The sequence below is a fragment of the Emys orbicularis genome, chromosome 1 (assembly GCF_028017835.1).
Source record: "Emys orbicularis isolate rEmyOrb1 chromosome 1, rEmyOrb1.hap1, whole genome shotgun sequence".
NCBI lineage: Eukaryota > Metazoa > Chordata > Testudines > Emydidae > Emys > Emys orbicularis.
The window spans coordinates 16,498,405-16,513,230 of NC_088683.1; the positions used below are offsets into that span (position 1 = coordinate 16,498,405).

The window sequence follows — 14,826 nt, forward strand, 5'->3', positions numbered from 1 at the left end:
ATGACTTCACTTTTGCCTTCATTGGACGAAAGTCATCTGGCTGCATCTTTCCCCTCCAGCCTAGCTGTTTTTAGCTCCTGCTGTTCCTTGCATCTACCCTACAATGCAAGGAATCTATTTGGTCACCACCAGTCTCTAGTTCATTAGCCATCATAATGTACCCGCAGGAATGGATGTCCTCCTCAGTATCACTTGCTCACTCTGATGCTCTGCATGATGTCCTTTTTGTCACTGTTATCTAGCTGCTCATCCAGTCATTTTGTTACGTGAGCTCTGGTTGTCATTGATGGGAGTTGGGGGGTGGAGAGGGTTCATTGATGTCCGTGAAATTGTGGTGAGCATTTGCATGGGGCCTTGTGTAGGACAGGTCTTGCTTCTGGCAAGGACAAAAATACTAGAAAACCAAACAAAAAAACCTTCAAAGTAAATATGGTTCAAGGGCAGTTTAGCAAAAGTAAGCAAATCCAGAAATGCCCCTTGTCAGATTTTGAAGCAACATATGCTTTTTGTTTCTATCAAACCGAGCCACTGAAAATGGCACTCATGAAAGATCTGGTCTCATTAATGATATTAACAATGTCTAAGGAATCACTGTGTGCTAATATTAAGATTCTTATCCCTGGTAAATACTGAATGTATGTTATGTAGGGCATATAAGATTACAACATCAAGGGTAGAATGTGGCATGCCACCCCTTTTCACAAGTACTAAGAACCCAAGCACACTGGCACTCTCGGAAAGATAACATCCCTTCACCAAGACTGATCCATAGTAAGCCACCTGTGTGGTTTCACCTCTTGACAGCATGTGGGAATCATACCATCAGCCATTTAGCAATTCTTGCTAGATTATGGATGATGGCTTTAGATTTTCCTAACAGGTATTTTCAAATGACATGAATACAAATCCCATTTGCATGTGACATCTGAAGTATTATTGATGAGTACACAACCAAGGACTAAATTTGATTCCCATGGACTTATACCACTGTGGATTTGGTTCAAAATCTCGTTATTTGTGAATGTTTCCGCAGATGGCATGGAATAATATCTGTGTGTGTTTGAGTTTGAAATAAATGTTTTGCAGTGAGATTCAGAAAGTGCACTGCTTTCTCATATGCTGTGATGTGATTGACACCTCTTTCTCTCTTGAAAATACTATGACACTGATTATCAGCCTCTGGCACTCGTGGAACTAATGGTAGTTAACCCTTTTGAGACTATAATTAGAGGCATCCCCTATCTGTATTGACAATATGCTGTTTCTGGGCCCAGGTATGCTCCCACTAACCATCTCCCATTCAGTTGTTTGCACTCTAACCTGTCATGGAGCATGTAGTCATGAAAATTTGGTTGGGAACCTTCTGTGTCCCGTGGCAGGGCTAGACCATGAGCAGTTTAATGGGATATAGAATCACTGGCCAGTAAAACCAAGCTCTCAGTCGTGTGAAATGGTATAATTGCCCATAAAAGCTGGAACCAATGATACATGCTTGTGGAATTAATGCTAGCCTTCTAAAGCACAAGTGGAGCTAGGTACAAGCCATGAATGAGTTAGAAAAGGGTGCTGAAGACAAATGCAGATTTGATCATTTGTTTACACAAATGGTTGAGATTATAGCTGAAAGGAAACAGGTTTGAGAAGTAGAATCTGAAGTGGCCAATGGTAAAAGGCAATCTTTCAGGAAGGACTAGGAAGTGCAGCCAGCCACAACCTATCCCGAAGTGACTTTCTTTCAATTAAGTTTCTCTTCTGGGAACAGGAAGATTCAGCAACTAGGAAGACCCCAAAATCTTTGGATAACTAAAAAGCCAGTTCACGGAGACTGGGCGGCACAGTGGGATAATGTGTTAGACTGTGGCCTTTGAAGAAGTAAATTCAAATAAAGTTACTAATGAAAAGAATCTGATGTGTAATAATGAAATCACTAATGCGAGGAGGGGGAAAAAGATGGTCTTGTGATTAAGAAAGAAGACTCAGAGTGAAGAGATCTGAATACTATTGCTGGCTCTGACAGACATTTCATGTGATCCTGGGTAAAGTCATTTATCCTTTCTGTCTGTTTCCTCATGTGTAAAACAGGGAAAATGGCATTGATCTACCTCACAGGGGCAGAGAGAAACTTTAACATAATAATGTTTGTAAAGCTCTTTGAGATTCTTTGACAGAGGGCAGTGGAACTGCTAAGTATTATAATCTATTATTTTTATTCATCACTTTGGAAAATTTAGGCCCCCCCTTTAGAAACCCAGGGATAGAATAATTACTTTACACAGCGCAGAACAAGTGGAGGTGCATTGGTAGAGCTATGTGACGATATTTACACTTTGCCTCTCCATACTCCGCTTAACTCAAGCCAGTGCTATTAGGCCATAGAACATTTTATAAAAACAATGGAAGAGGAGAGTAAATAATATCAAGGATCAGAGGCCTTTCTACAGATCTGTTTTGCTCAAGGTAGAAATAAATTTAGCCGTGTCTATTGTAGTGATGGTAGCAGTGTCCTTCCCACTAGCAGTGCTGTCAAACAGGGCTTTCTGTTTAATGATCTGAAATAGCCTGGTGGTAGAGGCTATAGGCTCACGTGAAGAGGACTTGCCCAGAGTAGAGTTTGGTAACACAGAAAGTGTTTTGTTAATGGGCTGATGACTCATAGAAGATAACTTGTTATCTTGATAGTTTCTCTATCATCAAGTTATTTCAACACTGTACAAAAAGGGCCAGAGACAAGAAGTGGTTTATTGGGGTCATTTAATTCAACCAGTGTTGCAAAAACAAACACACACACACAAGCAATGGCAGAAAACAATATTCAGATCTCTTGGTAGGGTTGCAGTTAGATTTCAATACCAAACTGTAATGGGGTTCACGCTGCGCCCGTGAGTATTTGGCCCCTGGGCCTCCCTCTTCGATGAGTCAGGGACATTTCAATCTGGTGCAACACCCGAGCTCTTTATTCTCAAAAGGTTTCTCACCACCAGTTCCTAACTATATACAGGCTTCACAGCTACTTTGCCTACAACAGGCTTTTCACAGAATCATAGACTATTAGGGTTGGAAGGGACCTCAGGAGGTCATCTAGTCCAACCCCCTGCTCAAAGCAGGACCAAGCCCCAGACAGATTTTTGCCCCAGATCCCTAAATGGCCCCCTCAAGGATTGAACTCATAACCCTGGGTTTAGCAGGCCAATGCTCAAACCACTGAGCTATCCCTCCAGCCCCTTGATTGGGGCTGGAGTGGCAGGAGCTGATTAAGGGCTTCTCAACCAGCACGAACCCATTATTTTAACACAATTGCTGTGCTGAATCCCTATTTTCAAAAGCTCTTCCTCTTGGATGGAAAACATTTCATAGAAGTATATTGGTGTCTCATTATTCATAATGAGGTTTTTCTTACACTTATTCAGCACCACTTACCCAAAAAAATCTGGCTATTTTGTGTTCCAAAACAGGCTTGGCTCTTTCGTTTTTGTGATGTGGTGGGTTGGCATCCAGCGTCCTCTGCCGCCCTCCCAGTTCTAGAACTTCCAAGTGCAAGACATTTTACTAAGCAGAGATGGCGGAATATCGCATCTCTGTCCAGTGTTAATGTTACACAAATTATGCTAATATCAAAGGGTATAATTTATATAGTAGAATCCTCCTAATTGGCATAGACCCTAGTGAAAAGCAAGAAGGTGCCACTTGAACAATGGTCATGGTTATCAGAAGCTCATAGGAATACACTGTGCTAGGATCAATACATTTGAGATGGAAAAGAGCTATTCAGTAATCCTCTTCATCGTTCTCTATCAAGGCAGGATTGCTTCCTGCAGTACACTTCTTAGTGCCAGTCCATCTTTAAATTGCATCCGAAGAAGTGGGCTGTAGCCCACGAAAGCTTATGCTCTAATAAATGTGTTAGTCTCTAAGGTGCCACAAGTACTCCTGTTCTTTTTGCGGATACAGACTAACACGGCTGCTACTCTGAAACCTGCCATATGATAGGGTTTCTGCCACTTCCCTTGGAGAAGACTGTTGCACAGTCTAAGATTTAATGGTTAATTTTTTTCAAGACCGTTGCCATAAATTGTGCTCAGCTTAACTTCCTCACCTTTCTCCAACATACATGCCCCCTTATTCCCACTCCAAATAATTCCTCTCTCCCTTCCTTTGGGTTTGCCACCTTTGGTATTTAACATGTCCCCCGGCCCCACCTTAGTCATCATTTTGCCAAGCTACTATCTACGCATCATAGCCTAAATTTTCAACAGTAACTAGTGATTTTGGATGTTTCCATTTTTATGTGCCCAACTGGAGACACCTTAAAGAGGGGGTATGATTTTCAGAGGGCAGGTGCTCAGCAGTCTCTGAAAATCATGTCCCATTGAAATTCCCTCAAGTTAGGCACCCATAAATTCAGGCACACAAGTTCACTAGTCACTTCTGAAATCTGGCCAGATTTTCAATTTTGCTGAGTCCCTGCAGCTCCCATTGCCTTTGGTTGGAAGTATGGGTCATCAGCTCTTCTGAAAATCCAAGCCCTTAGTTCTTTTAATCATTTTACTGCTCTTCTCTAAATTTGTTCCAATCTGCTGCCCTTTCCAGTACTGCAAGGCCTATATCTAAATGTAGGGAGAAAATTCACTTTTATTCCACGAATTGCTGTAAAAATTAATATTAAAACTTTTCACTGTAGCACTTGAAGACACAGGTGACACATTTAACAACTATAATAGGAAAAAGAAGTGGCATAGAAGGCTGCACCACAAGAAGTTTTTGCTGTCAACCATCAATTCAGAGATATAAAACTCTCATCACAGACAGTGCCATATAAATGGATTGGGTGTGCCATTTATCCATAGCTTAGAGTCCTTGCCCTGAATGTCCTCCCTGGCAGTCATCCCAGTTAAGTTAATATGCTATTTAGCAGGGTGCAGACCAGTGTTTATAAAGTGATGTTACTGCCAATAAGAAGCGAGGGAATGACAACACTAGAGACCAAAGATTTCTCTTTATCAGCAAGACAGGCACAGCTTAGATTGCAGCACTGCTAGCTACCCTACACCACACCGCCAATGCTTCCCAGCCCTGATCAGGAGATACCAGGAGTGAGAGGATAGCCATGCCTCCATGCCCATTCAGTTACCTTGCCCATGTTCTGCAATGCACAGAAGGGTGCCAACTGTAGTGGTGGTGGTTTTGGAATGTGGGTAACTGAGATTGGTGGCCTATGTAAAATTAATTGGCAAACTTCATTCATATGGTAGTAATTTCCAGTCACTAATGACCAGTCTGGATTTGAACTGTGTCCCAGTGAACACTCTGTCCCATTGCCAATACCACAAGGAATCCACCCTTGATCAAGTGAATTCCTTCCTACAGTCTTTGGATAGCCTCAAGATCATGTAGCCCAATGTGTGTGTCTTGGGGCACGTGGAAGAACAGAATTTCAGAAGCACGGTGTTACAGTACTTGCCAGTAGCAGATTGCATGTGAATAGATTTGGTCATCAAACCATTGTGCCGAAGTGATCTTTACTGAAGTTGTGTTTCGTTGTTTTCAGTTCCATTTGGTGAAGTGCTGGCTTGCATGCACTGCCGTCATTGTCGGTGTCATATAATGCCAACTACTTTTGGAAAGCACTAATGAACAAGTGCAATTTCTTTTCTCTATTGTTGGGTTTTTTGTAAAGTTGCTCAAATGCTCTCAGGTATGGCGGCCCTGAATGGAGGACTTGGCGCAACAGGCTTGACGAACGGTACAGCAGGCACAATGGACGCCCTCACCCAGGCCTACTCAGGAATTCAGCAGTATGCTGCAGCAGCACTGCCAACATTGTACAGTCAGAGTTTGTTACAGCAACAAAGTGCTGCAGGCAGCCAGAAAGAAGGTAAGCAGCACCTGCTAGGGCCGCAAAGCACACATCTCAAGCAGCAATATCAAATTTTACGATAAGCTAAATTCAGCCTTTCTACATTGGTTGGGTTTGGCTTATTTCTTCATAGATGCTTTCTGAAGAAACATGATGAGCCTAACCACTGATTTTTAACCTTTTCTTCTTTCCTGTTCAGTGTTGTTTTTGTTTTATCCTTTAATTTAGTTTTTGCCATCTATCCTTCAAGGTGTATTTTACCACCCATTGTTTGTTAATGTAAAAGTACTCATTGGCTGCTGCTTACAAAAGACACTGCTAATGAAAACCATCCTAAAAGCATTTTTTTAAATTATATATATATATATATATATATAAATTTGTTGTTGTTGGAAGGTGGGTGAGGGAGGAAGTGTCGTGTGGGTAACTCTCCCCTTTCCTCTCCTCCTTGTGGTTTCTATGTATGCTATGATCATCTAGCTGCTATTAGATTTTAGTTTTCAGGTTAATGACGAGATCCGTCATTACATCGAGTGGTTCTTTGTTTAATTGTGGGTCTTGAGGGGAAGCAAGTAAGTGATTGGTTGCCCCTCTTTCTGTGCCAACAGAGCAAAATAAACCTCAGGAAGTTAGTGCTAAGAATAAATTAATACTAATCACAAAATGTTTAGCGAAATGAGGATAGTCTCTCTCTCTTCTCTCCCCCGGCAGCCTTCTTGGGGTTTTGTTTTTAATTCCCACCCCCTTAACTTTCAGCTAATTTTAGAAGATAGAAAAGTTTTGTATGCCTTCTAAGAAAGAGTCGTCATTATACTTACTGTTCTTGCCAGAGATACACTGGAACAAGGGCTAGTGAATGGCATCAAAAGAAGTTTTTTATCCTCTTTTAAAATAGTCTCTTGAATCGTTATGGAACATGGTGTCTCTTAGGCAGACAATGTTGAAACCCTCAACGCTAGGGATTTAATAGGGACACTGTCAAATTAAAATAAATATATATTTTATAATTTTCTTACCATTTTTACCATTAACAATTTAGATGATTGAAGTTGAAATAATTTTTTAAAATTCATTTATTTTTCTCACTATTTTGGCTCCCTGGCTTTGTTCGATTGTTTTTTGTTTTTGATTTCCATTTCATTCAGATTGGATAAAACCATAAACCGAAGCTGATTCTCTGTTGTGACTGGGTGGCAAATAGTGTAGGACTAGCTTTTATTTTTTTTAAATTATCTTCATTGTTTTTAAGTTCACAAAAGCATTTTTATCAATAGTACGTTTTATCATTCCCCATGTGACAGTGTCCCTTATAAAGTAAAGGCCTTTGTCATCTTGCTGTCTTTTCCAGTGGGGGACTGTTAAGGTGAGCGAGTTTCATTATTAAATTCTGCTGGCTGTGTTTGTGTTTCAACATATGACTTCTGATGGAATGGCTAGGAGTCTGGAATATTTAGAGGAGGATAACCAGCTACCAGAGGAAAATATTGCATTAAACGTTAAATGAAATGGGGTGAATTGTTTTATGCATACTGCTATCAATCTATGTTAAACCAGTTTTGCTCAGTGATTAAGAAAGTTAATTTTGTTGAGAGGACTTTTTTTTGTTTTGTTTTGTTTGTAAGAAGAAACTTCATTTGACCTCTCTTCCATATTGCCAGGTGATTTTTTTTCCATTTCATTTTATAAAATTCTTTTTTTTTCACCCTGTTGTTTTGTTGTTGGTTTTTTTGTTTTGTTTTTTGTTTTCTTCCAACCCATGCACCCCCTGTCTAGGGCAAATATTGCAGCCCCTCCCCTCAGGCTGTGAGAGGGCAGGCAGTCTGGTTCCTCTATTGTGAACACCAGTGCGGCTCCATGAATCTGCTGCAGAAGGTACTCCATAAGTGTCTGGCCTGCACTTTCCTCTCCTCCCCTAGACAGTAATCAAACGCAGCACATCTGAGACACATCTAGTCTCCACTCAAGCCAGGGAATATCCATTTAGTCTACTCCAGAAGCTGCCTGCACCAGAATCGTGTGGCATCTTAGAATCCCCGTGATGCTCTGTGACTAGGAAGGCCACATGTCCAGTTTCACACTGGAAAGTCTTCTTTAGTCTCTTCTTTTCATTTCCAGATTATTATGGTAATAGGGAGGCAGAGCTGATGATGAGAAACTTCTGACTAGAGCTCAGTGAACAAATCAATTTTATGTCTGTTAACTGGCTTTCAAAAACCAATACAAAACTCAGTTTGAAAGAAAAAAAATTCCAGTTAAAAACGAAATGGATATTTTCATATGAAATTTCACAGAACTCAAAAAGATTTTCCCAAACACTTCCATTTCAAGGAAAATTCATTTTTGTTGTTGGGGGAAAAAAATTAGTTAAAAATCTTGACCAGCTCTTCTTTTGACAGAGTTCCCTGCCAGGTGGTGAGGGCTTTCTAACCGGATTCTTTGTTGTTAAAACAACATGTGTACTGTGAAAAATGACTACACATTTTATTATGAGCATTCCTTTTTTTTTTTTTTTTTTTTGTCCCTCAGTTATTTGCAAAGAAAATCAGCCAGCTCAGTTTGTAAGTCAAAGGAAGGTTTGTTTTACTTCCCCCTGTCCCCAATTGCCTGCCCTGCAGGCTTAAACATGGGATCTTTAGAACTGAGCTGGGCTCTATCTCTTACGCTAATAATGTCTCTGGTTTAGCTGACACAAGATGTGTGAGGCAGCATAGAACTCAACTCGCTCTTCCATAGCTGGACAGCTTGAAGAGACGCAGAGAGCAGAGTTGTCGTAAGAAGGTGCCACTTTCATGCAGTCACTCTTCTAACCATAACCCTACTTTAGGACAAGCTCGGCAGTCTTACGTGAGTTTAAGAAGGAGGCTGCAGTTCAGCGTCTCTTATAATAGAGGTATCAAGTACAAATCTATAAAAGAGCCACTGCTATTTTGTCCATTTGCTTTGTTTTTGTTACTTCAAAAAGTCTGAAACTGAACTGTGTTTGCCCATCACCTTCTAAATTACCAAAAAAGAGAGATGAAATAGAACTCTTCTAATAGCTCTTTTCATACTGTTTTTTTGTGGTTTTCCTGTCTCTAAAGGTCCAGAAGGGGCAAACCTCTTTATTTACCACCTCCCCCAGGAGTTTGGAGACCAGGACATTCTGCAGATGTTCATGCCCTTTGGGAATGTTATCTCTGCTAAAGTCTTCATTGATAAACAGACCAATCTGAGCAAGTGCTTTGGTAAGCAACATTTAATCAATTGAAAAGTAAAACTGTACATGGTGAACCTGATCCCAGAGCTATGGCTTGTAATCCTCAAAAGTACAGAAAGATGCACAGACAAAGCAGTTCAAACTAAAAACTGGATTTGAAAAAAAACCTTCCAGTCTGACATCTACTATGGATGTGTCAAGTACATGAAACTAATTACACCCTATGTGGGGGAATGCCATTTACTACACTATTAAGCTGCCTTATTATGGATACCTAATTATCCTCTATTGTATAGCCGAACCTCTTTAAAACTCTCTGTGTTTAACCCATTACTTGTACTTCTGGGTTAAGTACAGTACTGTGCAATTAGTGTTTGTATAGTGTACACATATGTAGCAGAGAATATGTTACAGCTAGTTGCTGCCCATACGTGCATCTACAAGTATTACAAGTAGGTTCAACTGTACAGGTAGCATGTGTCGTTATGATAGGGCAGGGGATGAAGAGGGGTACAGTCAGTGTCAGGTTTCATGTAGAATGCTTGAGCTGCAGGGAAATTAGATAACTAAGGATCACATGAAGAAGTATGTCTGATGCTTAAACCCTTCTGAAATAAAACAGGATCTAGGGTTGATCAGATGCATACCAATACCTTGATTACATACATATCCTGTCTCTATACTTTGATAAACTGTATTACAAAATGTAAGTAAACACCTCTGCTTGCAGCATCAATGTATTAAGTTCATATATCAAGTAAATGATATGATCAGGATCTGAGATGGTGACAGTCTACAGAAGAAGCTGGTTTTACATAAAATATCACAGCCCCTCAGCTTTATTTAGAAGCATGTCCCTTTCATTTTACATTTTTGGCATCTTATTTGACTTTAGAAAAGCCAGTTTGTGGTTTCTTAATGAGAGTTCTCACTTTTTCCCTGAAAACGGAGATTGTCTGTCTCATGAGCCCATTTCTCTCATGTCAGAATTGGTCATTGCACATGGAATAGAGTTACTTGGGATAACAGTAATGGTAATAATACTTTGCAATCTTCTAGCACCTTTTAATCTGAAGATCTCCCACGTTTTATAAAGGTGGGGGAAAGCCCTTTCTAGATGGAGAAACTGAAGCATAGAGGGGCTAAGGGACTCATCCCAGGTCTCTCCCTGAATCACTTGCAGAGTTGGGAACGTAACCCAGGTGTGCTGACTCCCAGTCTGGTGCTCTAACTTTGATACACGCTGCCTCCAAAAAAGAGAGAACCCACTTTCAGCAGATAGGTGGCCACAGGCACTAATTGCATTCTTGTTGTCCATCTCAGCAGAGGCTCCAAGGTTTGAGGGGAATAAGGATGAACCTGCCCTTTCACATCTAGAGAGGTCCCTCCAGGTCAGGGGTGGTATAAGGAAGTTTTCATAGCAGCTGCCTCGGCAGCACCTGCTGTATAGATGAACCAAAGGGTTTCAGTCTACAAGGCTGCTGATCCACCATCACAAAAGCGAGAAAGTCTAAAAGGAAGAGGGGGGGAGAAATACTCCAGGGAAATGGTAAGTGAAGTCTGCCATGTGAGAAAGAAAAGCACTGGCACTAATTATTATTAAAAATATTTATTATTTATGTTACAGTAGCACCCAGAGATAAAAATCAGGATCAGGGCCTCATCATACTAAATTCTTTGCCAATGCATAGGAAGAGGAAGTCCTTGCCCTGAAGAGCCTACAGTCTAAATTTAAGACATGATGTAACAAACAGATGCAACAAGGAAAGGAAAAAATTAGAGGGGAGGCCAGATTCCCACAGGCAACATAAAAGAAATGTTTTTTTTCTTTTGATGCGGGACGGGAAGGAGGACAGGATAGCGATTTGACAGACATTTAGGTAAAATATTCCATGTTCCATGCCTAGTGGCAGAATGCAGGAATTGTGAAAGTGCGTGTGGGAGAAGTGAATAAATGACTGAGCAAGGCTAGCTTCCTTGACCAAATAGAGTGAAGGGGGTTGGATCTATTTCATTAGATGCGAGTGTGAATAAACAAGAGGGTCAGAGGTGGGAAGGCCCCCTAAATGTAAAAGTTTGAATCTGATGTGGTGGAGAAAAGGAAGCTAGTGAAGGGACACAAAGAGGGAGGCGATGATCAGGAAGATGATCTTAGCAGCTGCATTTTGAATGACTTGAGAGGGAAAAGTGAGTGTCAGGAAAGCCAGAGAGGAGGAAGTTGAGTAATCAAGACAAGAGACGGGGAGGCTCCGGGTGAGCATTTTATCTGGGTGAACACAAACTGGATATGATGAAGGGGTTAGCAGAGGAGTGTGGGTGAAAAACCTCAGTGCCAGTGCCAGGGGAGAAGGAAAAGAGGGTGATGAGTAAGAGAGGGATACACACTTTAATCTAATCTAGAATAATTCATTAAGACAATTTCAAGTGGAAATTAAAGGGAGCATGTCAAAGTAGATGCATAATACCAGGCTGCAATGCAGTAATTAGCCAGAGCAGAGGTAGAGTGATAGTCAGGAGTGCTTTGCAATTAAGAGTGGGAGGCCCAGATATGAAAATGAGTTGAAGCTTCTAGCTCAGGGAGATTAGAGTGCATGAGGAAAAGAGTGCGTTGAGTCTCCAGGGGACAAGAAATTTAAACCAAACCAGCCATAGTCAGTACAGGGAAAGAACACTATCTAAAAGTCAGTGCTGAGGCGAGGGAGGCAGAAGACCTGGGGGGGTTCTGTTCCCAGTTCTGCTATTGACCTGTCATTTAACCTCTATACTTGCCTACCCCCATTCCAGGGCCATGACACTTATTAATTAAGGTATGCAAGGTCCATTGGGATCCTGAGATGACAAGTGCTATAGAAGTGCAAAGTATCATTATTATTAGAGCCATGGGAAACCCATGTTTCATCCCTGCTCTGCCAAGACATCCTGAGTGACCTCGAACAAATCACTTAGCCTCTCTGTACCTGGGGATAATAGCACTTCCCTACCTACAGGTGTGTTGTGAGGATAAAGACATTAATGATTGTGAGGCACTCAGACACTGCAGTGATGGGGGACCATCTAAAATACCAGAGAGAGAGATACTGTACTGCCCCTTGTCATACAGCTCTTGGACACCTCAGCTGTTTGATTGCTGTCCCAGCTGCATATGGTGAGGTAGCAAAATGCTGAACCCTAGCAAGATAAGGGGAGAGTTGGGATGGATTAGGAGGGAAGGAATGTGAAGCATAATCAAAGGAATGAAGGAAAGTCGTGAAATGAACATGTCACTTAAAAGAAAAAGTACTAACAACGAACTCTTTTTTTCTGTATATCGAGCCAGTCCCCTCTTCTTTTGTTCTAACCTATCTTCACTTTCTTTCCCCCTCCATTCTGTATTTTGTAGGTTTTGTTAGCTATGACAATCCAGTCTCTGCGCAAGCTGCTATCCAGGCTATGAACGGCTTTCAGATTGGCATGAAACGCTTGAAGGTTCAGCTGAAACGCTCCAAAAACGACAGCAAACCTTACTGATCTTAACCCCAGATGCTCACTGCTCTTGTTTTAGCTTTCTTAGGGTAAGTCCCATGAGCAAACCTGCCCTTCTGTGGGGGGGAGGGGGGGCTAAGGAAGAACATATTGCCAATCTTCACCAAGAGACAATTATTTTTACAGTTATCGCTTCCATTTCCCCACTCACCACAATTAAACTTGGCTGCTGTTTCCAGGCCAAGTAATTACTGAGTTGTGTTACTGTATTTTATTTTGCGACATAATTTATCTCCGGTTTTTTTCTTTTTTTTTTTTTTAAAGAAACGATATCTTAAGAATTAAAAGCGACCAAAAAAAAAAAAAGGTGCAATTTAACTCTGTGAACCCTGGTGCCATTAGCACACTTAGGGGAAATAAAAGCTGTTTTGTATGTATGGACCCAATCTTATCAGGGTGGCACCAGCAGTTTATAGGTTAAACATAATGGTCTTATGCCAGCAGAAGCACTTATTGTGAGACAATGACAACAAAAAGTCTTTCCACTACATCGGTTTGTTTTTGAAAATGATTTTTATTTTTATTTTTTGTTTTTGTTTAGGGGTTCAAATCAACATAACATTCTATTAGTCTGATATTACACTGGTCGTCTTTATAGTTCACTTTTTTTTTTTTTAGTTTTCTTTAGTTTTTTGGAAAGGAATAATGTAAAAAAGATTTAGAGATCTGTTTCTAAAGCTACAGGGTTTAAAATAAAAATAAAATAAAATAAAATGAGTGACGATACTTGATGTTTCTTGAGAGATAAATTTAATAATAATAATAAATAAAAAAGAAAGCCACAGGCCTGTAAATTTTATTTGTAAAAAGCATTTCTATTTTTATACAAAATTTTTACTGCCTCAGAAATAATGGAAGTTATTTATTGCCTATTGTTAACTTATTGGATACCTAAAGAGCAGCTCTCTATGCTAGCTAGATCCTTTGAAGTAGTCTCTAGAGTAATTGTGCCAAGAATGGGCGCTTTTTCACCGTTGAACCCTACATCCTTTACAGTTCATGCTTTTATCCTCTTGTTTGTACTTGTCTGGTTATTTTGTTTGTAGTTTCCATTTTCTAGTTTAAAGTTCAGTTGTCTGACTTTTTTCTTCCCCCTACCCCTTATGTTACATTTGTTGAAAATGGTTCTTTCTTCTCTCCTCCTCCCAAAGATGAATCCATCTTCTCTAACTCTTTTCAGATGGATTCTTTTGGGGTTTCATTGTGCTGTTGTTGATGAGTATTGTAAGTTAATGCAAATTATGTGAATGGCTCATAGACTCTAATGATGAAAGATTTGCATTAGTTTTCTCCTGCACCCATAAAAGTGATTTTGTTTCTGCTGCATAGATTCTATGTAACTTTTTTCCTCTTCCTTGTTTTTTCCCTAGACATCTCCATGCCCGTTAGTTCATCGTTTGCCTAGCATGTCCCTGTGGCGTCTAAAAAAAAAAAAAAAAAAAAAAGTTTCATCGTCCCGTCATTGTTTCTGATGTCTTTCTGACCTCACATCATATTTGGTTCTCCTACTGACCTTTGATCTAGTTTGACCTTTGAAATTTGCATGTGACCTCATCTAGCTATGAATTCTGGGAAGTCAATGTGAAAAAACATTGCTGCATTCATGCAAGACTGAAATTTATTATTAGACAAATTAATGATAGGGTTTAAAACAAAACAAAAAACAACAACAACAAAACAAAAACAAAAAACCTGTGGCAAAAATGTTTTTGCTTGCTTTCTTTTTTTTTCTTTCTCTCTCTTTTTTTTTTTTTTTTCCTTTTCCAAAAATAAATAAATAAATAAATAAAATAACAGACTTGAAAGTATTATACAGGGATTGGCATTCTGCCTGGTCACTGGTGACAATAGCAATATGTGTCCAGAGGCACAGAATGTTGGTTTCTAACAGACTACTTCCAAAACAGTTTGAGAAAAAAAACTGTCTGATTTTAAGTCTCTAGAGGTCTGTAATAGTTTTTACATTTTTCAGGCAGTGTAAAGTTTTTTGATAAGGCCATTTTAGGTGGCTCACTTTCTCATTAAAATATATATATAGAACCACTTTTTGTAGATTAGTATAAGAAAATATTTACCCTGTTTTAGGGCAAATGCTACCTATTTGTGTCACCTTTTGCTGAACTGACTCACAGTTAGACAATCCATGGTTTAATGCACATGAAATTACCTATATTTTATACTGTTTCAATGTACAGGAGAAAGGTTACTGTAAACCGTGTTACGTTGGTGCTTCTGTGAATTAAGTTGTGGTTTC

General features: G+C 40.0%; 1 protein-coding gene across 3 annotated transcripts in view; it reads left to right on the forward strand.

The window, feature by feature from the left end:
• Positions 1-14,214, forward strand: part of CELF2 (CUGBP Elav-like family member 2) — a 445,244-nt gene extending 431,030 nt beyond the window's left edge. For all 3 annotated transcript variants that reach the window (XM_065419232.1, XM_065419240.1, XM_065419247.1), the window contains 4 exons: positions 5,693-5,872; positions 8,935-9,078; positions 12,430-12,601; positions 13,943-14,214. In XM_065419232.1, coding sequence (XP_065275304.1) covers positions 5,693-5,872; positions 8,935-9,078; positions 12,430-12,557 — 452 coding nt within the window. In that variant the 3' untranslated portion in view covers positions 12,558-12,601; positions 13,943-14,214. The remainder of the gene's footprint in view (positions 1-5,692; positions 5,873-8,934; positions 9,079-12,429; positions 12,602-13,942) is intronic.
• The last annotated feature ends 612 nt before the right edge of the window (positions 14,215-14,826 follow it).